This window comes from Mesoplodon mirus (assembly GCF_964341445.2).
Source record: "Mesoplodon mirus genome assembly, chromosome: 14".
Taxonomy (NCBI): Eukaryota; Metazoa; Chordata; class Mammalia; order Artiodactyla; family Ziphiidae; genus Mesoplodon; species Mesoplodon mirus.
In genome coordinates, this window is record NC_138990.1 from 15,112,184 (window position 1) to 15,136,769 (window position 24,586).

The 24,586-nt window shown below is 44.0% G+C and overlaps 2 protein-coding genes across 7 annotated transcripts in view; one reads left to right on the plus strand and one right to left on the minus strand.

The window, feature by feature from the left end:
- The window catches only part of KANSL3 (KAT8 regulatory NSL complex subunit 3), a 42,701-nt gene extending 24,289 nt beyond the window's left edge, over positions 1-18,412 (minus strand). For 2 of the 6 annotated variants that reach the window (XM_082641805.1, XM_082641810.1), the window contains exons 1-5: positions 18,366-18,412; positions 17,091-17,355; positions 13,705-13,875; positions 3,519-3,609; positions 3,188-3,373 (exon numbers count right to left, since the gene is read on the minus strand). In XM_082641805.1, coding sequence (XP_082497931.1) covers positions 3,188-3,373; positions 3,519-3,609; positions 13,705-13,875; positions 17,091-17,305 — 663 coding nt within the window. In that variant the 5' untranslated portion in view covers positions 17,306-17,355; positions 18,366-18,412. Of the gene's footprint in view, positions 1-3,187; positions 3,374-3,518; positions 3,610-10,303; positions 10,369-13,704; positions 13,876-16,306; positions 17,356-17,955; positions 18,134-18,273; positions 18,313-18,365 lie in introns of those variants that run through there. The other 4 variants (XM_082641807.1, XM_082641806.1, XM_082641808.1 and 1 more) reach the window with 4 other exon arrangements.
- A 6,084-nt stretch (positions 18,413-24,496) lies between these two features.
- Positions 24,497-24,586, plus strand: part of FER1L5 (fer-1 like family member 5) — a gene marked incomplete at its 5' end in the record, with an annotated part of 48,912 nt that continues 48,822 nt past the window's right edge. Inside the window, 1 exon segment of the mRNA XM_082643009.1 lies at positions 24,497-24,581. Within this exon segment, the coding sequence (XP_082499135.1) occupies positions 24,497-24,581 (85 nt within the window).

Consider the following 24,586-nt stretch of genomic DNA (forward strand, 5'->3'; position numbering starts at 1 on the left):
CATCTAGCAATACATACAAATATCAAATCATTATATTGTATACTTGAAACTAATATAATGCTATATGTCAATTATACTTCAATTAAAATAAAAAATGCAAAGATAGGACAAGAAGATAAGCTGTTCCAAGCAATGATAAGCAAGGACAGTGATCCTAATTTTGAAAGAGCAAGACTAAAGAGATTTCTGTACAAGAAATGAGAGGAGGGACTTCCCTGGTGGCGCAGTGCTTAAGAATCCGCCTGCTAATGCAGGGGACTCGGGATCGAGCCCTGGTACGGGAAGATCCCATACACCGCGGAGCAACTAGGCCCATGCACCACAACTACTGAAGCCCGTATGCCTAGAGCCCGTGCTCCGCAATAAGAGAAGCCACCGCAATAAGAGAAGCCCGCGCACCGCAATGAAGAGTAGCTCCTGCTCGCTGCAACTAGAGAAAGCCCGCGCACAGCAATGAAGACCCAACGCAGCCAAAAATAAACAAATAAATAAATTTTTAAAAATAAAAGAAATGAGGGGAATATAACCATAAGACTTTCTCAGTTTAATTCAGGAAACAAATGTTTATGCAACGCCAACACTGCTGTTATAAGACATCAGCCTAGTGCTTACTGCAAAGGAATTTAGTCTACAAGGCTTAATGAAGACAAGCACACAAACAACAAAAGAGGAGGGGCTGTAAGCGCCATAAAGAAAAATAAGCCTCACACTATGATTCAAACCATCTAACAGAGAAGAGGGAAGCGAGCAGGCAATTTTCATCTGAAGATGCAGCACGTGAAGTGAGATGCACTCTGAAGAATTCTAACAGAAGATGGGGAAAAGCTTTCTAATCAGAGACACCAGATATAAGCAAGAAAGAACAGGGCTTATTCTAGGCACAGATGGCCTGAAGTCGAGAATTTGAGCAAGGAAGTAGGAGGATGTAAGGCTAGTAACAAAGGCTAGGGCCCAACTGCAAAGGATCTTCACCCTAAACTGGCCATTTCTTGTAACTTACTTTGTCACTGTGAGTCACTCAACACCTTGAGGTAGAGGATCTGACCGAATTAGACTTTAAAAGCTTTTATCTGGCAGTAATAAGAGTACACCTCTCCAATGACAAAGCCTTGAAACTCACTTTCTGTAAATAAGAATACTTAGAAATAATTAATCAATAACCAACTTCTCTGCTTGGAGCCAGGCACACCAAGCATCCCTGGTCTCTCCAGCACTGCGTCTCAGCAGACAATGAAGAGGCTAGGGTCTATACCTTCTCTGCTCCCCTTACAATAGGTCTGATGGCGAAAGTAGCTGGGCCAAGAGCACGATCCCATCCACCTGCATTTTCATCCAGCAGGAACATTAGAAGTTGTGGGAAACAACCTGAGTATTTGCTGTGAATCTGAGAGTCATGGGAAAATAAGAGCCTGAAGGGAGAGGAACCACTGAGAGCAGAGCCTCACACGGCCAGCGGCTCACAGTCTGGGACCCTGCTGACGGTGTGTCCTCTGCCACTCCAGCTAGCCCACACCGTGACCTAGAAGCGGGGCCGGCCAGCATGCACTGTGCACACCTGCGGAGTCCCGCCCGTGGTCCGTCACGCTCAGTAAACATGAACACCACTTACGCCACTTCATTCACGTGGGAACACCCGGACAGTGACTTCAGTCGGGCAGCAGCGCACACTTCTTCACGAGGGAAATGGCCTCCGAGGCCTACTGGCCATGCAATGTAAGGCAGAGAAGTGGGCTCTGGGCACTACTAATACTCATCCCTCAGGGGATATTCACCAGTGACGTACTCTTCCCACAGGCAGAATGCTGTGGAGAACATTTAAAATGCCTGAAATACTCACACGCCACTGTTGTCGGCCAGGGGCCTGTCTTGGCTCCACACCCACCCTGTGCCCATGCCTGCCCCCTATTCACCTCCTGGGCCAGGGTCTCCACTGCAGAGGAGCAGCACAGGGGGAAGTCTGGGACTATCTTTTCTTTTGTCTCTTTCTCCACTAGAAAATAAGCTCCATCAGAGTAGACAGCATTTCTGTCTTGCTCATCCCAGCACCTGGCACATTATAGGCACAAGATAGTTGAATGTATGAATTAATGTCAAATTTCCTACCATGCATTTCATGAACGCATCTGGTCCTGAGTTTTGTTTTATTTCCACACTAAACCAGTCTTCTTTTGCTTTCAAACAAACTCAGCAACCTTCAAGTAACAAACAGGTAGGAAACAATAAGTCTGGAAATTGGGGGAATATGGCTGGGGAAAGCTGTTGGCCAGGTAAATTATACCAACAAAACAGGCCAGCTTCCTGCAAAGGAAAAGAAAACCACTTAAAAAAAGTCAAGAACTGAATTAATCCAAGTTGCCTGAGGCCATGCTGTACTGGAGCAAAACACTCTAAACATGATGGTACCACTTATAAATCATTAACAGTTACTGTAGGTTTCCTATGTGCCAAACTTTGTGGCAAGCATTCTATCTCGATTAATGAATTTTCACAAAACTCCTAGCTAGGTATTAGGATCAGCCATTTTTGTAGAGATGAGGAAATTGAGGCACTAATCCAAGATTACACAGCTAATTAGTAATCAGGATGAGGTCAGCCAAGCCGCCTGCCCCCAGGACCTGGACTCCAATCACACCGAACACCGCCCAGTGCAATAACTGTAACCAAAAGAAACTGCAATCACGAAGAAAAACAGTTTAACTTTGTGCAATACTGTCAAAGTAAGAAAGCAAGGAAAGTTAACGATACGCTTTATAAAGAGTGATTAAAGTGAAAGTGTGGCTCATCATGATGAGGAGAGACCGAGGCATCACATCACGGCGCTCCCTGCTCCGGAACTCCTCCCCGCGCGCACCCCCACACTCTCAGCACCACGGGTCTGCTTCCTGCCCCCCTCTCAACACCCCTCCCTGGTAAACCCCTCATCTTCTCCGTTCTCACCTCACCTCAAACCACAAGCTGCAGGGCTGCAGAGACTAAACATGTTCTCTGGTTTTCAGGAGGGCTAGAGACACTTACGCCAGGTGAAAACACGAAATGATACCATGTCTCCTGTTTCTGATAACAAACCAGTTAGCTTCAGTCATGCCCTCCAGGCTGACCAGGCAATGACCTCGCCCAACCCCACTTCCTGAACCCACAGCGGAGGCTGGCTACCCCAGGACAGGGCAGACGCCCATCACAGCCTCACCTTCCCTTTCAGTGTCTGCAAAGCATCCAGGTAGGCGGCCAGCATGGGCAGACTCAACGTCTCCACCAGGGTGGTGTGCAGCCACTGGACCAGCTTGGTGTCCCAGCTCACACTCGCCAGAGCTTGCCGCACTCTCCTCGCACACTTGTCCACGGCAACACGGCGCAGCACTGGCTCGTTACAAGCCTGAGAGGTGTAAGCGGGGGGACAAAGTATGAGGGCCACCTCGTTAGCGACGTGGGGTGGGGGTGGGGGGAGCGGGGTGAGGTCAGCTAGCCCGTGAGGCCCAAACTAGGGGGAGCCCACGGTGGGCAGTCTTCTAGAGTCTTACCCCTTCGTTGGCCAAGCGGGCAAGCCGATCAGACTGCAGGGCTTTGAGGATCTTGTTGAATAGCTTGTTCTGGGCCATTGTCCAGCCAGTCCTATAAGAGAAACTCTGAGGAATTAAAAGTCAAACCCTGGGGATGCTCGCCATGCATGTACACTGTACAAAGAAGATATGTCATGTTTTTTGTTCCCACTATGAAACAGTATAACTTAAAGTAGCTTAGAACGAGGCTAAAGCACAACCCCCAGATTCTGGTCCCAATCCTGCCAATGAATCACCTCAACGTATACTTGTATTAACATACACACTACAAGTCAAAACCAGTCACAAACAGAGTCTTTTTGGTGCTAGCAAAGGTAATTAATTACCTAGTGGCTAATATAATCCATTAGTAAACAGAAGCATGGCACCATTGCACAGACATATTTGAATTTCACAAGTTTACTATTTCACACAAAAAGGCAGACAGGATGAGAAAGCATTTTAATGTACTGAAACCTCAGACTAAGATAAGAGGCCTATTTAAATCAGCTTTAGGAACGAAAATATAACAAATGAAGTGGCTATTCTCCCACTCCTTAATAATCCACTCCTCACTAACCTTTCTCCCTTTTCCATTTTTTTCCCCTGTATATCACACAATTAACAAATTTACTTCTGAATGGTCTGTTCCATATAAGTTAGCTCTGTATCAGCCCTAGCAGACACACTTTCACCTCGATTATGGAAGGCTTTATGGTTCCTCCTCCAGCTCAGCTGTCAACTCCCTGCAATTAGAAACCTGTCCTACTGCCCCTGTCCCCACCTAATGACACACAGCACAGCAGCGTGGCGCGGACTAGAGCCCCCTCCACCCCACTCCTGGCGATCTTAATCACTCTCATACTCCAACTCCGGCCAGTAATCTTCCTAAAGATACTAGGAGAAAAGTAACAGAAGATGCCCAACTGTTTACCAACTCTCCCTGCCATAAAAATAAACTGGTGATTAAACCTCCTTTAAAAAATTTTAGGTGGATGCCAGACCCAAATGAGAACCTGGAATGAGATCAAGGTAGCACTCCAAATCAGCAGGGATAAAGTAAATAGGGCGGTGACAACCACTAGCCAACTGGAAAGAGAAAATCTGGATTCCTACACAACACTCTTTACACCAAAATAAATTTCAAGTGGCATAGAAAGCTAAATAAAAATAAAATGAGGGCTTCCCTGGTGGCGCAGTGGTTGAGAGTCCGCCTGCCTGCCGATGCAGGGGACACGGGTTCGTGCCCCGGTCCAGGAAGATCCCACATGCCGCAGAGCGGCTGGGCCCGTAAGCCATGGCCACTGGGCCTGCGCGTCTGGAGCCTGTGCTCCGCAATGGGAGAGGCCACAGCAGTGAGAGGCCCGCGTACTGCAAAAAAATAAAAATAAAAAATAAAAAATAAAAAAATAAAATAAAATGACCAAAGTACTAGGAAAAAACAGTAATTAAAAAAATCTATCTACCTATCTAATCTATATCTTAGAATGAGTAAAACTTTCTATGACCTAAAACCTAGAAGCCATAAAAAGAAGAAAGATAAATTTAACTACATAAAAATTTCAAGTTTCTGTAAAGGAAAAAATAAAGTATCATAAATGAAGTCAAAATACAATGAAAAAATAACTACCGTTTCATTAAAATAGAAAAAGCCTCTAGAAAACTATTAAGAAAAAGACAAAACACTCAAAACAAAAACGATGGGCAAAGAACATGAAAAGGCAGTTCATGAAAAGGCAGTCAACCCCCTTGGGCTTTCCCTGGTGGTCCAGTGGTTAAGAATCTGCCTTCCAATGCAGGGGATGTGGGTTCGATCCCTGGTCAGGGAAATAAGATCCCACATGCCATGGGGCAACTAAGCCTGTGCTCTAGAGCCTGTGCGCCACCAACTACAGAACCCACACGCTGCAACTACTGAGCCCACACGCTCTAGAGCCTGTGTGCCACAACTAGAGAGAAGCCCACACACCACAACGAAGAACCTGGTGCTGCAACTAAGACCCGATGCCAAATAAATAAATATTAATAAATATTAATAAATAAATGTAGGGACTTCCCTGGTGGTGCAGTGGTTAAGAATCCGCCTGCCAATGCAGGGGACACGGGTTTGAGCCCTGGTCTGCGAAGATCCCAAATGCCACGGGGCAACTAGGCCCGTGCACCACAACTACTGAAGCCCGCGCACCTAGAGCCCGTGCTCCGCAACAAAGAAAAGCCACCGCAATGAGAAGCCCAGGCACCACACCGAAGAGCAGTCCCCGCTCGCCGCAACTGGAGAAAGCCCACGCGTAGCAGCGAAGACCCAGTGCAGCCAAAAATAAAATAAATTAATTTTAAAAAAATGCAGTCATAAGAAGCTCAGCAGTACTCTGTTGTGAGGGTGGAAGAAAACAGATCCCCCCAAACTTTGTGGATGGAAATATAAATTAGTACCACCTTTTGGAAAACCAATTTTGGAAAAAGATCAATCAAAAACCTAAATCAGATCATGTCACTCGGCTCAAACCCTTCAATGGCCCCATCTCAATCAGCTGAAAGCCCAAGTCCTTGCAATGGGCTGTCTGGACCCCGCCCCCCCGCCTCTCCAACCTCATCCTCCATGACTGTCCCCAGCTTACTGTGCTTCCCCACACTGCCCCCTCCCCTTACTTCCCCCATGCACATCCTGCATGCTCCCACAGCACAGACTGGGCCCTAACCGTCCATTCCCCTTATGTGAAACAATGGCTCCCTCTCCAATCTCCAGGTCCTTGTTCAAATGTCACCTACTGAGGCTTTCCCTGACGCACCTGTACTTAAAACTGCCGACACCTCACTCCCACCCTGGGATTCCCCATCCCCCCTTCCAGCCATACCACCACCTCACATTGTATCCATTTTATTTATTTGCTTGGTTTGTCTTCCTCTGCTAGAATGTAAAGGCCAAGATGGCAGAGATTTTTGTCCATTTTAAGTGTTATATCCCCAGCATATAAAGCAGTGTCTGACACAGAGTAGGGACTTGAACATCTGCTGAATAAAGAAACGGATGAATTGTACACATACTATGTTCTAAATCCTGTAAATAGTGGAGTACAAATTCAAACCCTCTCACTCCCTACCACAGAAGCGCCTGGGTCCTGAGCAGCAGAGGAACACGGATACACCACGTGGGCCAACCGTAAATTGAGCCCTTCACTATACAGGGTGCCTGAACCACAAGGAAGTTGCTTCCAACAACTTCAGCAATCTCCATTTCTCTTACTTTATAACAGACTAGCGTCTTTCCCATCATAACCCACCAACCAGACACCCTCTTTTCTACAGGTCATCTCTCTAACACTAACAACATGGCCCAGTAAACATGGAGAGAGAAGGCAAATTACCCTTTGTTATGCACATTGCACAGTTATCCCACTATCCTTTCCTTCTGTAAAATAAAACCTCCACCTACCACGTCTCCAGGTTGACAACTTACCAGTTACAGAGTCCAGGAGAACACTAGCTATGAGCCAGGAGCTGGCTGTGTGCCCTCAGTCTCCTTGACTGTAAAAGAGATGGACTAGATGATCTTTACGGTTCCTTCTAACAATGAAGAGCTCAGGTAGCTATGACTACTGATGGGAGCAAAGGTCCCATGAGAGCAGCTGAAGTCCGTGATCACAGAGTTCTTCCGGAGAACCCTCTACCTGCAGTAGCTCTTGTTGCCAGAGCTAAATCCACCTTAACCTCCAAAGCCTCTCATCCTTTTATGACCCCTTGTGGCATACTAGAAGCAGTCACAGGTTTCTTGGAATTGTCCTTTTTCTTATTTTCCCATAGCTCTCTTGGCTTAATTTCTGCTACTTCATTAGGATCTAGTCAGTTTTTGTTGTGGCTTGATATTCAGAGATTCTGGATTTGGGAGATGGGGGAGTAGAAGCTTTTACTCAAAGTTGGGACTTAGGATACTTTGGGACCAGGAAGGTTTGTGGGAACCAGCATCTTCCAGCCCACTGGTTCATCATCTCATTTTCCTTCACAACATTATTTAAATGTACAACACACTAACATGAGTAGCATCTCTCATATGTATAGTGATTCTTGGATGGGCTTGGGGATTTGGTGGTGGTGGGAGGAGACAGAGGATGTCCACAAGTGGTTATAAAAAGCTCTCTGGAGATACATGGATATTTCCATTTTAATAAACTTCTTTGCTTTTAATGGCTGGTTCTACCCTACTTGTGGCATTTAGGTTGCGTCCCTTTTATTGCTATTATAAACTGTCACGGTGACCATCCCTCCTCTCCCCAATACACTCAAACACACATCTATTCCATCTATATCTTTACATGGTTGTGCAAGTATCTCTGAAAGATCAATCTCTTGAAGTGGAAATGAAAGATCTGTGTTAAAATTTTAGAATTTCAGTTCTGTGAAAATAATACGTATAAAGAACCTGCGACATCTTGAGAGCAGTATTATACTGCAGCCTTACCCCCAGCAACAATGCTCAGTGATAATCAAACAGGTTAAACAATGAACACAATTTCTTCATGTTCAACAATCTCTTGACCTTTCTCAAAGCCTATTGATCATGTTGCAAACCTGAATCCCAAGGAGAGAGAATGAGGCATAATTTTTATTTATGAGGTACCGACAGTGTTTCCAAAATTATCCTGTTCTTTATTATACAACAGGATGTCTTCTCTATTTGTTTTTCTTACTCTACATTTATTCTGAAACCCGAAATGACAGGAGCAAGGAAAATGATGTGAACAAAATCATTCACATCCTGGGAGGGGGACTACAAGCTATTTAGAAATTACTACCATACACCAATGACAGCTGAAATTAAATTGAAAAACCACAATGTTGAGAGTCTAAAATCCCTAGAAAAAGTTCTTAGGATTGTTGCTGGATATATAACAAAGTGATTCCAAGAACTGAAACACGTTCTCTATATTTTGCCAGTTTCGTGGGAGGCTGGAAAATTAAGTGGGCAGAAAAAAATGATCTAACCCAAGATTAAGAGCACACAAAAGATATAATTAAGGAAAAATTTAAAAACAGGAGACAGAATTTTAAATACAAGTCTAAACAGTCAAATAGCTGATGGGAACTGTGGTGAGTCAACAGGCTCCCCCCACCTAAACCTATTCAATTTTCATGAGTGCAAAAATGCCTTCTCTCCATTGCTTAGATGAGATCAGACACTAATGTTCTCCACGCTCCCACTGAACCCGAATGACATTCTGACTTCTGGCTCCTCTTATCCAAAGCAGCCAAAAAGTCACATCAGTCCCAGAACCTGATATTTTCAAAGGTAATTCTTTCTCTGATACTAATTCAATATTAAAATGTCTAAAGGATTTTTTTTAAACCAGAAGGCAAGCAGAGAGAGAGAAAGAACATCAGAGAGAAGAAAGAGGTCACACTTACTTTTTCAGATTATAAAATTCTTTGCTTAAACACCAGGAGAAAGGAAGAGAGGAATGCCAGGGACAGAGAGAGGGAGGGAGAGAGGAAGGGAGAGGGAGGGAAAATAAACAACTCAAAGATCTTGAACTCAAAATTTCAAACATCCATCTGAGATTAACATATAGATACATACAATATTGAGAGATATAATTAGAGCAAGTTTAGAAAAGAAGAATTTTTTTCAATTGAATTCAGAAGTTCTGATTTCTAAGATAAGACAACCTGCTTTAGGACACTAGATTCTTTTACTGAAATGTTGACAACGTCCTAAAATCCATTTGAGAGCAATGCCCCGAAGTATCATATGTCAGGAGTATTTTGTTAAATGTCTTTGAAAAGCTGTTCATCTAATTAAACTTGGCACTTGACAAACATCTGGGGGAAAAAGCTGGTCCAACTTCTTGGGGACAACATTACTACACCAGCAAATGCATAACATTTTCAAAGGTTCTCCAGGTCACACGATTTTGGCACGCAGACACAAGAATGCAATCTAGACCAGCGGTCGGCAAACTTCTTCTGTAACGGACTGGATAGTAAATATTTTAGAGTTTGTGTGCCATATGGTTTCCATCACAGCTATGCAACTCCGCAGCTGTAGTGCAAAAGCAGCTACAGACAATACCTAAATGAGTGGGCATGACCGTGTTCCAATAAAACTGTATTTGTGGACACTGAAATTGGAATTTCTTGTGTCTTACAAAAATTTTTTTTCAACCGCTTAAAAAGGTAAAAACCATTCTTAGCTCATGGGCCATACAAAAATAAGCAGTGGGCCGGATTTGGCGCATAGGCCATAGTTTGCCAACCCCTGACCTAGACAATTAAATCAAGAAGAGAGGGATATTAAACTGTTTCATGAAATATCAGGCATTAACAGAGAAACTCAGAGTCAGTTCGGGCTGGGTAGGGGGCCTTCATTTTCTAAACATAGAAAGTTATCTGAAGGCAGTTGCTACTAAAATAATTCAAGAGGGCACTAGAAAAGAAAATTAAGTTTCTGAATCCACTGATAAGAGAGGTCAGTAATCTCTCTGAGGAAAAACACATTTCTAGGGAGCTGTCCTATATAGTCCATGAGTTCTTGATGTGGGAAACTAATTTTACATGATTTTATACAGGAAGAAAAGAAGCAGCAATTTAACAATCAAATCAAGGGTAAGAATGGCAACAAGATGATTATAATCAAGCAGAGAGAACTAACTGCAACCTCCAAACAGGCTACAGATCCAGAACCTGGGGACAGGGTCATAAAGTGGTGACCTCTGAAATTGAAGCCAGTAAGTACCATCAAATAATGAAATTAGCTGTGTGCAAAAGTAACCTACCTGAAGAGATGGTTTGTAAGCCTGTTGCTAATGGGAGAAGGACGCCTCCAAAATCTCATCAGACACTAAAAGACAAATAATCTGAGATAAACTGAGCGCTAATTAATCATATCAATCTGTGGCAATGTCATAACACAGGGATGGAGGTCCACATGGAGAAAGACAAGCCAAAGATTAGAATCTGTCAGTGTTTCTCTGCAGGACTGGGCAGGTGGAGGTGTGCCCTGGCCTAACTCTGTGGGCCCGTCTTGCTTTGAGCAAAGATGGGTGCATCCAGCTACCTTGCTGAAGGAGGGCGCCTCCTGTGCAGACTGTCCACTCGCCATCCACTGCGGGACCAAAGAGCTTCCCAGATTCTCCTACTGAGAATCAATGCTCTGGGCCAGGCCACCCTAGTGTCCCATCTGCCTTGCAGTTGTATCTCTCCTTATAAATTAAGAAACTGGTATTCACATGTATTATTAAGTCTCTGATGACTTTGGTAAACATGAAGAGTCCCCCAAAACCTTTTGATCATGACCATGGGCGAACTGATGGAAAAATTCATGCAATTCTCCCATGCAGTTTCTGAAACTGCAAACTGAGGACAAGGCAACCAACACCATAAGGACACGTAAGTGTGAGGCCACCTTGTTCAGCCACAACTAACTGGTCTCTCTTTTTACTACCCTTAAAGAGAAGGTATAGTAGTTGAGAACACTGGGCTCCAGAGTCAGACTGCTCACTTTAAACAAATCCCTGCTCCACAACTTCCTAAGGTTTCTTCAACTCCCTGAGCTCGGTTTCTTCATTTGTAAAATAGAGATGAAGAAGGGATATGCCTAGGAGAGTTGTGAGATTTAAAGAGATAATGCATATGAAGCGCTTGGCACAATGCCTGGCACCTAGAAAGCACTCAACAATTGGTAGTTCTTTTTTGTTACTACCATTGTCAGTATTTTTAGTATTATTAACTGTAACAGTGGTGATAAACTACTTTGCTGAATTCATTGACTCTGGTAATACTCTAGTAGCTGATCTTCATTCACAGCAGTTTTCCTCTTTATCTGAAGTTCTAGAGAGCATTTCCCCTTCTTAGGGCACAATGTTAATTCCAATTCAAGACCCCGAACAACTTCTTCAAAAGCTCTTCAGCCAAGGTGCAGAACTGCTCCTCCTTCAACAGCTACGATCCTGATCACATAAGCACACCAGCTCAGTCTCATTCCCTGCTTCCAGCCAAACTCATAAACCATGCCAATCAGCCTCAAATTTTCCTACTCTTCCTTCTACCAAGTTACTTCTTTTTCTTCCATTATTATAAAGTAAGAGCTCTCCAACATTATGGCAAGTTTACCACTTACCAACCCCTGATATAAAGATCTTAACATTCCCTTAGTAGGTAAATACATATAGAGAGAGCCATGAGGGAAATGCAAATTAAAACCACAATGAGATGTCACTTCATACCCACTAGAATGGTCATAATAAGAAAAAGACAGGGCTTCCCTGGTGGCGCAGTGGTTGAGAGTCCGCCTGCTGATGCAGGGGACGCGGGTTCGTGCCCCGGTCCGGGAGGATCCCACATGCCGCGGAGCGGCTGGGCCCGTGAGCCATGGCCACTGAGCCTGCGCGCCCGGAGCCTGTGCTCCGCAACGGGAGAGGCCACAACAGTGAGAGGCCCGCGTACCGCAAAAAAAAAAAAAAGAAAGAAAAAAAAGAAAAAGATTAAAAACAAGTGTTGCCAAAGATGTGAAGAAACTGGAACTCTCATACACCGCTGGTGGGAATGTAAACTGATGTAGCCCTTTTGGAGAACAATCTGAAAATTCCTTACAAGTTAGACAGAGTAATCATATGATCCAGTAATTCCACTCCTGGGTATATATACAAGAGAAATGAAAATGTATGTCCACACAAAAACAAGTATATGGGGACTTCCCTGGTGGGCCAGTGGTTAAGAAACCATCTGTCAATGCAGGGGACACAGCTTCGAGCCCTGGTCCAGGAAGATCCCACATGCTGCGGAGCAACTAAGCTGGTGCACCACAACTACTGAGCCTGAGCTCTAGAGCCCTCGAGCCACAACTACTGAGCCCGCATGCCAAAACTACTGAAGCCCATTTGCCTAGAGCCCGTGCTCCGCAACAAGAGAAGCCAGCACAATGAGAAGCCCACGCACCGCAACGAAGAGTAGCCCCCGCTCACCACAACTAGAGAAAGCCCGCAGCAGCAATGAAGACCCAACGCAGCCAAAAATAAATAAATAAAAATAAATAATTTTATTAAAAAAAAAAGTATATGAATATTCATAGTGACATTATTCGTAATAGCCAAAAAGTGTTAACAACCCAAATATCCATCAACAGATGAATGGATAAATGTGGTACATCCATACCACAGAATATCATTCAGCATTAAAAGGGAATGAAATATTGACACATGCATCAACATGGATGAATCCTGAAAACGTTATGCTAAGTGAAAGAATCCAGTCACAAAAGACCACATTCTGTATGATTCCATCTATATAAAATGTTCAGAAAAGGCAAATTTCGAGAGACAGAAAGTAGACTGGTGGTTGCTAGGTGCTGGAGGGGTTGGGAGGAAATGGGAAGTGACTGCTAATGGGTATGGAGTTTCTTTTGGGGTTAAGGAAAATGTTCATTAAATTGAGTGTGGTGATGAATATACTAAAAACCACTGATTGTACACATTAAATAGGTAAATTGTATGGTACGTAAATTTTATCTTAATAAAGTTTTATGAAATAAATGTCTGCCAAATGAACAACAAAATGACCTAAAGAGGAGTGTTGAGTCCCCACGGTGAGTAGGCTGTAAGAGAATAAAACTAGGCAGCAAACTCATGAAAATGGGGTGAAGTGTTCCCCCCAAACCACAGACTACAAATCTATTTTTTAAAGCCACTCAAGTCAAACATCTTTTAGCTTTTCGTACGACTCCAGAACATTTTCACTACCCTAATTACAGACAATGTAAATACAGTGTCATACAAATGGACATTTATTTAACAGGGTTTTTTTTCTAGCAGTCTGGGTAACTCAGACATACACGTATGTTAGTACATAACATGTACTATATACGCTAGAGAGCAAGTCATACCTACCAAATTTAACTCATTTATTTATTCAATCAACATTTACTATATGCCTACTATGTGCCAGGCAATGTCCTAGGTGTCAGGGATGGAAAGATGGCTGAGACACAAACTCTCCTCCCAAGAAGCTCAGTGCACAGTGAGCTGAGAGTTATCATGCAGAGACAGGAGAACATTCTGACTCATGTGGCTACAGATGAAATAAGCTCCTAATAAATATGCTTCAGTGAAAATGATACAAAACATTTACAGAGCGGTGACTATTAACCCTGGAATGCCCAGTCCTCTTAGAAGCAGCCTACCTGTTGACATGCTCCTCCCAGTCCTCTGGAGGGGGAGGTGCATCCGCATCGGTCCTGGCGAAGATGACATGCCGTTCACACTCATTCATCACGCTGCGTGCCTTCTGATTGTCATAAAGTGGCACAGGGGTTGATGTGACTGTCTCCACATCTATTGGGACGTCTGACTCGCTGTAAAGAAGTGAGGAAATAGGACCAGCCACACGTACTTCACACAACACAGGTATTTAACGATCATCTGGTTGCCAAAAATGTCTCTTTAATATAATCACCTTTTATTTATTTATTTGTTTTGGCTGCGCCGTGCGACATCTTAGTTCCCCGAACAGGGATCGAATCCGTGCCTTCTGCATTGGAAGTGGGGACACTTAACAACTGGACCGCCAGGGAGGTCCCTAATCAGCTTTAAAGTATGCATAAGCATATTATATCCACAAGAAAATTATGATCCAAAGTCATCTTTCCCACACTTGTCTAGATCTCTGCCCTCTGACATGCTGGTATGTGCTGGGGGAACACAAAGTTGTTTTAAAATGAACCTATGCAAAAATGACAGAAAGCTATTTTTTAAAAAGGACAAATATATTCCCTAAGCATATAGTTGATTGCCTAAACGTGTTTTCCAGTACAGTAGCTATAAGCCACGTGGAACTATTTAAATTAATAAAAATTAGAGGGAATTCCCTGGTGGTCCAGCGGTTAGGACTCTGCGCTTTCACTGCTGAGGGCCTGGGTTCAGTTTCTGGTTGGGGAACTAAGATCCTGAAGCTGTGCAGCGTGGCCTAAATAAATAAATAAATAAATAAACAGAATTAAAAATTCAGTTCCTCAGTCACACAAGCCACATTTCAAGTGCTCAACAGACATATCTGCCTAAGGCTACCATGTTGGACAGAACAGATATAGAACATTCCTATCACTACAGAGTTCTGTTGGGCGGTGTTGGTCTAGAGTTTTAAATAAATTCATACAAACTTGCCCTTTCCTTAGCAAGTCAACTGGTAGTTAATGATATGCTATAAAAGCCTATGATTGTCTAAGACAGATGACCTGGAATGCAGACTCCTTAGCTTACTCACTCTGTAAGGAGCCTACGACAGAAACAAACACAAGTGGATACCTGAAGTATCTTTCATATTTTAAAATGTTAAAGAAATCCTAGTGCCATGAGGGTCCTTCACTGCACCAACTTTGTCACCCAAAATACGATATCAATCAAACTGGCCTACTGGCCATCTACCTAACATCACTTTAACTTTCTGACCTCAATGATGTTATTGTATCCATTCCCAATGGCTGGAATAATTACATCATTATGAAATGAAGTGAAATAATGTGCAGCTAGATTTGGTGGTGGGTGAAAGAGCTGATTATCTTCTGTGGACCAGACATTGGACAAGATACTTAGACTTGTATTCCTAAAATAGAATTCCTGATTTCACTATTCCAGCCATATCTTCCCCAAGCCTTCCCCAACTCATGGCACCACCCAGCTGCTCAAGCCAGAAATCTGAGTCATCCTAATTTTGCCTTTCCCCTTAACCCTGGCCACTCTTTCCAATTCACTACAGCAGGGCATGTTGGATCGACCTACAAAATACACCTCAAGGCCAACCGTTTTTCTCCACCTGTACTATTCCTGCTCCATCAGGCTCATGATCTCTGGCCCCAACCACTGCAGTGGTCTCCTAGCAGGGCTTCTCTATTCCACTCCTGCACTATAATCTATTCAACAAAAATTCAGAGTGATCTTTTCAAATAAAAATCCAATCTCTAGCTTAAAATCCTTCAATGACTTCTTACCAACTCTTAGAATCAAATTCCTACATGAGGTAGCCTCTGTCAACTTCTCCCTTAGCTCCCACTTACACCCCCATTGCAACCACACTGGAGACCCAATGGCCTAAAAAGAGTTCCTAAAACATGCCAAACTCCCACTTTCAGGGCCAATATATGGAGTCAGTCTATAAAAGGAAATAATTTTCTGAGTACTAAAATGACCAAATCCACAAAATCTCACTTTAAGAAAATATCATGAGATATGAACACAGGAGTCTCAATATCAAGAAGCTATTACATAACTAAGAGAAAGACCTCAAATTCTATTTAGAAGAGCTCTTCAGTTATGCCCTAGGCCAGAAGCATCAGGATTATGCTGGATTATTCCCTAAAGTCACAGATCCTATGCCCTGTACATTCAAAGTAGGCCAACAAAATGCTGCCCGCACTGGGAAAAGAAATAAATACCACTATTCTACACGTGTTGAACACACACGTTATGGTACTTCTAGCTCATTAAGGCTCACTGGGGGATCTAAAAAAGCAAAACACGAGATCTCTATTCTCCAACAAACCTAAAACCTGTGCCAGAGGAAGATTAAACATCAGGTCAGAGTAAAACAAACAAAAAAACCTCTCCCCAATAAAAGTTTATAAAATTATTAAGGGGATGATTTAAGCATCAAAATAGAATATATCAACAAATCTTGAAACACCAGTAATCAGAACACCTTAAAGCTCAAAAGAACTGCTAAATGAGTTTATTTAGGCCAGATGTAATTGTATCACGTATTACACGGCAAGTTTATTAAAAAGTCCTTACCCTATAATGTAGGCGGGCTGACTATGTAACCATACCTAGGAAGGGTTAAGATCAACCCATGGTGACAGTTCTGTAACAAGCTAAGAGAGAAAGCAAGGTCTTGGGCATATGCTCCTCAACTTTCCAGGTAAAGCCAGGAAAAGCAAATCGAATTACCATAAAAAGGTTATTGCTGCCAGTGTTGGAGCCAGACCACTGGACTAAGGGAATGAGTCTAATCCTAGGTAGCAATTTTTAAAAGTCAACTCTTCAGGGCTTCCCTGGTGGCGCAGTAGTTGAGAGTCCACCTGCCGATGCAGGGGACACGGGTTCGTGCCCCGGTCCGGGAAGATCCCACATGCCGCGGAGCTGCTAGGCCCATGAGCCATGGCTGCTGAGCCTGCGCGTCCGGAGCCTGTGCTCCACAATGGGAGAGGCCACAACGGTGAGAGGCCCGCGTACCGCAAAAAAAAAAAAAAAAAAAGTCAACTCTTCAGTCTTTTTCTTCACAGTTGAAACAATCCTCTTCAACTCCTCTTCCCAGACAAGTCCTGTTAGCTAAGTGCAACAGGTTGTTTGCTTTCCTCTGAACATCTTGTTTTCCTAACTCATTAGATGTCTTGAATGCAGATGACCACACATAGGCCTGATAACCTCACGATGTTTAACAGTGATACCTGAATTAAACATCCAAGCCCCACCCCCCTTTACAATCTCCCGCAGTAAAATCCGCTCTAATCTCCAACCATCTGATCACTGCCCAGTTAGGGCAACGGCCGCCCTTAGGAGAGAAGCCCAAACTCACATGGTACTTTCGTGCTGCCTCCGGGGAGTAACAAAGAGCATGCGGGTGGGGCGGGCACTACTGGCATCTGGGTGGGCACTCCATGGCTTGGCATAGCTATGATCCAGAAACACCAGGTCCAGCTCCCGCTCGTGCACCGAAAGCTGGAAGAGCAGTGAGGTGCCCATGCGCCGCGCTGACGTCTGGAAGTCCCTCTCCCCACCGCGGTGGGCCATGTCAGAAGAGGGGCAGCAAGTCAGAGAACGGGTACCTGCATGCTAGTCACCTGCAGTGAAAAGTTCCAGTTTAAGTCAATTCCGATGCTCAGAATCTCTTCCAACCTAGAACATCTAACAGGCTTCTTACTTTTGTGACCTTCCAGTATTCGTCATTGAGTATCCATCACACTACAGACCCTTGCCCATGGAGGGAGGATTCCTGAGATCCCACTCCACCACCAAAAAAAGGCTACGGGATCACCTCCATCCTCAATCTCTACAATTTGGTCCACTGCAAAGCCGAGGGACTCCAATGTTCACCAAGGCAGATACTAAACTTGCTTGGCCAGCGCCCCAATTTCCTACGTGGGCGGGACGGGTTTTGGCAAACAAGAGGAATTACAAAGACTAATAATTCTGAAGCTAAGGGTCTCTACGGCTGCACACCATTCTCGAAAGCTTCCCAGAGCCGTCTCCAGCAGGAGAGTGAGCATCCCAGGAACAGCTGTTTAACGTGGGCCTCAAGGAAGCCCTTGACATCTCTTGTTGGTGTTAAACAAAAGTTTCGCAACGACTTCATAATGCTCTCGAGTTTTAAAGATATACAGGTGACAGCTCCTCCCCAAAATCTGTAACAATGCTATGCGAGGAAGACCCCTCTCCCTCACCGAGGCCGGGGTGGTCCCTGGGGAACCGCCCTCTACTCCAGGTACCCTTCGGGGGTCCAGCCACCGAGCCTCAAAACCGCGCCAGCTGGTAGCCAGGGGTTGTGATTCGCACTTTACAGACGGAGGCGCCGGCTCAGGGGGATGGAGTGACTTAGCCAAGGTCACCGAGAGTTCGCGACGAAGAGGAGCCGCCTCCCGCCCGCCCCGGCCCCGCGCAGCGCACGCGTCACGGCGGCCCGAGTCCGCCCCCGGCCCCACACGGCCGTCCGACCCAGGCCGCCCGGTTCCCGCGCGCTCTGGGAGCCCGGAGGTCCTCACCGTAGACCCGCGCCCACTCCGACCCGGGCCGCGACACCCACCCTCCGCCCCCCCGGGCCCGCCACCCCCGCCGCGGCCAACCCTTCCCTCACCCGCAACCTCCCGGCCGCGCGGTCGGCCCGGGCCGGATTCCTGTGCGCCTGCGCATTACCGCCTCCACGCCCCGGCGCCCCGGGCACCGAACAAAACGCGGAAGTGGATTACAGCCTGGGAAGGGAGGGGCGGTGAGCCGCAAAACCCGGAACGGATATAGCTGCGGGGGAAGAGAAGACCCCAGAACGCGAGCCGGTCTCGCAGGCAAGACAGCGCAGAGTCCCGAGTTCGGGCCTCTTGCATCTTCAGCAGGGCAAACTAGGGCGAGGGAGGAGGCTGGCTCCTGCAGCCCCTGTTCTCGCCTCTCCCCGTTGTTGCATTGCCGGATGGCTGGCATACTTCTTTTCTTTATTAATTTTTATTGGAGTATAGTTGCCTTCTTTTTAAATCTATGTAAATAGCTGTTTAAGAAACAGACTTACAGACGTAGAAAACAAACTCATAGTTACCAAAGGGGAAAGCGGGGAGGGGGATAAATTAGGAGTTTGGGATTAGCAGATACAAACTACTATATATAAAATAGATAAACAATAAGGTCCTACTGTATAGCACAGGGAACTGTACTCAATATCTTTAAATAAACTATAATGGAAAAGAATATGAAAAAGAACATACATACATATATGTGTGTGTGTGCGTATATATCTGAATCACTTTGCTGTACACCAGAAACAAACACAGCATTGTAAATCAACTATACTTCAATTTAAAAAAAAACTGTTTAATTTATAATTGTGATAATAAGGGCTAGTATTTAGAGAATGCCAGTCAAGTTCTAAGTAACGTAAATAACCTACTTCATTTAATCGTCTCAGTGACTTTATATGCTAGGTTCTATTATAGTCATATCCATAGAAGTCAAGTATTTTTTAAAATTAATTAATTTATTTATTTATTTTGGCTGTGTTGGGTCTTCATTTCTGTGCGAGGGCTTTCTCTAGTTGCGGCGAGCTGGGGCCACTCTTCATCGCGGTGCGCGGGCCTCTCACTGTCGCGGCCTCTCTTGTTGCGGAGCACAGGCTCCAGACGCGCAGGCTCAGTAGCTGTGGCTCACGGCCCCAGTTGCTCCGCAACATGTGGGATCTTCCCAGACCAGGGCTCGAACCTGTGTCCCCTGCATTGGCAGGCAGATTCTCAACCACTGCGCCACCAGGGAAGCCCAGAAGTCAAGTATTTTGCCTAAGGTTACACAGCTAGTAAGTATCAAAGGCAGAACTGGAACCAGGCAGCCTGGCTTCAGAACCTCTTCACAGCTCCACTCCCCACCATGCCTACTGCAATAAGGAAAAGTGGATGGTGATCTGAGCACGTAGAACAGCAAGCCAGCCTTGGCTTGGGTGATGGGGTGGGTGTCCCTGGGAAGGTGACCTTAAAGCTGAAACCAAAGGAAGAGAATATGGTAACATGGTAGATGCTGGGTGAGAAGCTCTCCAGGAGAAGGAACAGCAAAGACAAAGGCTCTGGGGCAGAAAACAGCTTTAGAATATTAAAGAAAAAAAAAAAAGTGGCAAGAACAGTGTAGCTAGGAAGCAGTGGTCAATAAGTGGAGAGAGACGAGGTTGGAGAGGCAGACATAACTCAGACCCTAAAAGGCCCCAGATGCCCCAGTAAGAATTCTGGTACTGACCATAGATTGCTTTGAGTTAATTTTCCTCTGTGTTTTGTAAAGAGAGAGTAGATCCTAAAGTGGAGGATGTTAACCTTCTTTGTATCCTTCAGAGAACATAGCCAGGATATAGGGAAAGGATCCTGTGTTGACTGATTGATGACCAATCAGTTGGTTGACTGACTGACAGTGGGACACCAAGGCAAGAAACGTGGTTCAAGAAGAAAAATAAATCGTTACCACTTCACACCTGCTAGGATGTCTAAAAAATCAATGGTGACAACAAAAAATGTGATAAAAAGTGTTGGCAAGTACATGGAGAAATTGAAACCCTTGTACATCGCTGATTGGATGGTAAGATGGTGCGACCTCTTTGGAAAACAGTCTGGCAGCTCCTCAGAATGTTAAGCATAGAGTTACCATATGACCCAGCAATTACACTCCTACATATATACTCAAGAGAACTGAAAACATATGTACACATAACAAGTACACAAATGTTCACAGCAGCATTATTCATAATAACCCAAAAATGTTAACAACCTAAATGTCCATCAACTGATGAATGGATAAATAAAATGTGGTATATCCATACAATGGATTTATCAGCCCATAAAAGGGAATGATGTACAGTTGTCACTTGGTATCCAGATTGGTTCCAGGACCCCCCTTGGATACCAAAATCCACAGATGCTCAAGTCCCTTACATAAAACAGTGTAGTATTTGCATATAACCTACACACATCCTCCCAAATACTTTAAATCATCTCTAGATTACTTATAATTCCTAATACAAGGTAAATGTTATGTAAATAGTTGCTGATGCACAGAAAATTCAAGTTTTGCTTCTGGGAACTTTATGGAATTTTTGTTTTTTAATATTTTCCATCTGCAGTTGGTTGAATCCATGGATGTGGAACCCATGGATTCAGGGTGGCCAAATGTACCGATACATGTTACAAAATAGATGAACCTTGAAAACATTATGCTAAGTGAAAGAAGCCAGACACAAAGGCCACATATGATATGATTCCATTCATATGAAATGTCAGAATAGCAAATGCATAGAGACAAAGTGGATTCATGGTTTCCAGGGGCTATGGGAAGGGGGAAATGGGAAGAGACCACTAATGAATATGAGGTTTCTTTTCAGGGTGATGAAATGTTCTGGAATTAGATAGTGATGACAGTTGCACAACCTTGTGAATAAAAACCTGAACAGTACTGTTTAAAAGACTGAATTTATGGTATGTGAATTATATCTTAGCAAAGCTGCGATTAAAAAAAATGCTTTATTGTTTTAAGACACTGAGATTTTTGGAGATGTTTGTTACCTCAGCATAACATATCCCATCCTGACTGATACATCCAGCCAGACTATCAGTCAAGTGCAAGGGCGGAATAAAGACATGTGCAGACCTACGAATACTCAAAAAATTCAGAAAGCTATGGAAAATCGTGTTCCACTAAGATGAGAGAGTAACTCAAGAAAGAGGAAGGGATCTGGGAAACAGAGTCCAACACAGGATACGAACAGGGGAATTCTAAAACTGGTGGTGAAGAAGGGAAGCCCCAGGATGATAGCTGTGCTACAGGGCTGGACTAGAGAGGAGAGGAGGCCAGGAGAGATCTCCCCAGGACTCAGGGTAAATGAAAAAACTGGTAAAATACCTGATGGATTTGAACCTGGGGGAGATTGTATTAAAAGGAGATCACAGAGCTGTTGAAAGATGTTAGAAGACTTGGTCAGACTTTTAAGAAAAGCAAGCAAATGAAAAAATGAAGCAATTTGTAAATTACAGAAAAACACAAAGTTGTATTAGAAAGGAGGAGGAGGACTTCCCTGGTGGCGCAGTGATTAAGAATCTGCCTGCCAATGCAGGGGACACGGGTTCGAGCCCTGGTCCGGGAAGATCCCACATGCCGCAGAGCAACTAAGCCCACGCGCCACAACTAGAGCCTGCACTCTAGAGCCTGTGAGCCACAACCACTGAGCCCGTGTGCCACAACTACTGAAACAACTAAGCAATGAGCAACTAAGCCTGCGCTCTGCCACAAGAGAAGCCACCGCAATGAGAAGCCTGTGCACCGCAACGAAGAGTAGCCCCAGCTCACCACAACTAGAGAAAGCCTGCACACAGCAATGAAGACCCAATGCAGCCAAAAATAAATAAGTTAATTAATTAATTAAAAAAAAGAAAGGATGTGGAATTGGAGGGTACTACTTGATCTGCAGTTAAAAAAACATACATTATTATAAAAATGAAAATACTGAATATAGATTTAGCTACCAAATGAGATACAATTATGAGAACAGGATGCAGGAAAGGCAGGTGTAAGAAAGCTGCCATGGTGTGATAAACAGCAGTAGATAATATCTAAAAGTGATGAGTTGGGGGAAGTTTGGGAGAGAGAAGCTAGGAGGTGGGAAAGGAGTGAGAGATGATATAAAAGAGATGACTTGATAGACAGTGTCTCAAAGTGAAAACTTCAAGGGATGTTATTTAAATATGTATTTAGAGATATAGAGGTTAATACTACTATTAGGATGATAGGAAAAGAGCAGCCTTTGGTCCATCTCTCCCCACGCTTAATTCTCTTTCCCTGGCACTTATCTTGGGCCTTCGTTCTGCTGTTTTTTTCTTTATACTCTGATCAGCGCTGTGTATGGATTTGTATCTTTTCTCTGCCCCTATTCCTTCCTCAGCACACCAGGTTTATCATTTATTTTCATTCTTTGCCAATTTGGGAGGTGATAAATGATATCTTGGTGTATTTCTTTGCTTATTAAGGAGGTTGAATTTTTTTAACATCTTTTTTGTTTTTTGGGCTTCTGAGTCCAATTTGGCAAAGTGATAAACAGTATCTCATTGCGTTTCTTTCTTTTTTATTTTTTTTCATAAATTTGTTTATTTATTTATTTATTTTTGGCTGCATTGGATCTTTGTTTCTGTGCGTGGGCTCTTCTCTAGTTGCAGTGAGCGGGGGCTACTCTGTTGTGTGTGGGCTTCTCACTGCGGTGGCTTCTCTTGTTGCGGAGCATGGGCTCTAGGCACGTGGGCTTCAGTTGATATGGCTCACGGGCTCTAGAGTGCAGGCTCAGTAGCTGTGGTGCATGGACTTAGTTGCTCCGCAGCATGTGGGATCTTCCCGGACCAGTACTCAAACCCATGTCCCCTGCATTGACAGGCAGACTTTTAACCACTGCGCCACCAGGGAAGTTCTCATTGTGTTTCTTTGATTATTAAACAGGCTGAAATTTTTTTTACACCTTTTTTTTTTTTTTTTTGGTCCATTTGGACAATCATCTAATCTACACTTTACCCCATTTTCCTTTGGAGTATTCATCTTTTTCTTATTGAATTATAAGAGCTTTTGCAAATATTCCCTACTTTGATATACCTTTTAAGGTATATTTTTCTGTACAAGAATCTTGAATTTTATGTGGTCAAATCTATGGTTCTCTTCCTTTTCCTGGGTTTGCCTTTTGTGTCATGCTTAGTTTGGAAAATTATTAACAAAGCAACAAGCATTGTGTTGTTTTTACATTTCAAGAAAAACTGTCAGGAAGTACTTTTTAAACCTGCTGAAAGCAGTCCTAACACCAAGATCACACGTTCAGTTTTTTGGGGTTTTTTTGCTCTAAAACATACCCATGCATGTTTTAGAATGGGTAGTAAGCTTACTGCTAAATTGTTTCATCAACTAATATACTTTTTAAAAACATCTATTAATTTTCACGCTAACTATTGGATAAGGTATAATTTATATAATGTTCAACCCTAAAGCAGAAAAAGCTTAGGGACAGCAAGAGCAATGACCCCGTTCCATCCTCATGCTGAGAGGCCTTGAGGGCAATTTAGATGCCACAGCAAGATAATATGTCAGTGAGATTTTTCTTTAACCTTACAAACCCAGCTGGCGTAAGAGCTCACTGATGAGAAAGCTAGTTTCTGTTGGTTAAAGAGAGACTCATATCTAGACTCACGTTTCCTTTAGAAAAAAGGAGGCCTAAATGTTTGCTTCCACATTAGGAAGGACTTCTGAAACACCACTGAACTCATCTTTGATTTCCTTATTTCTTTTCTCACTCACCTCCCTTCTCTATTTTCTCACCTAAACTGGGTGACTTTGGCAATGATTCACTCCAGATAACTTGCTTGTATAAAGAGCAGTTATTATCCTTCTACCTGATCTTGAAATCAGGAGAACAGTAAGAATGAGAGAGAAAAGAGAACGGAAAGAGGAAACGAAGTTCAGCCAAATTGTTTTGTTTCTACAGCCCTGTTCACCTCAAACCACTGGCTTCGTACCCTGTGATTTCTTCTTCCTCCCATTCTCCTCATTCCTCTCCAGAACCAAGAACCACCACCCAAGAACCACTGACCTTTGCGACATCACCTCTCTTGCTAAGCAACACACTGGGAGCTTCCTCACCCCCTGAGCCCTGGGAGAAGCCTTGGACCAAGGTGCTCCAAGAAGGAAGCTTTGCCAGAGAAGGATGGAGGGAAGTAGGTGGAAGAGATGCTGCGGCTTGTCGTGTGGTCGGCCAAGATTAGCCCACCCCTGAGCCCCCCACCCAGACCCAGCGTGTCCGCGTACTTCAGAGGTGAG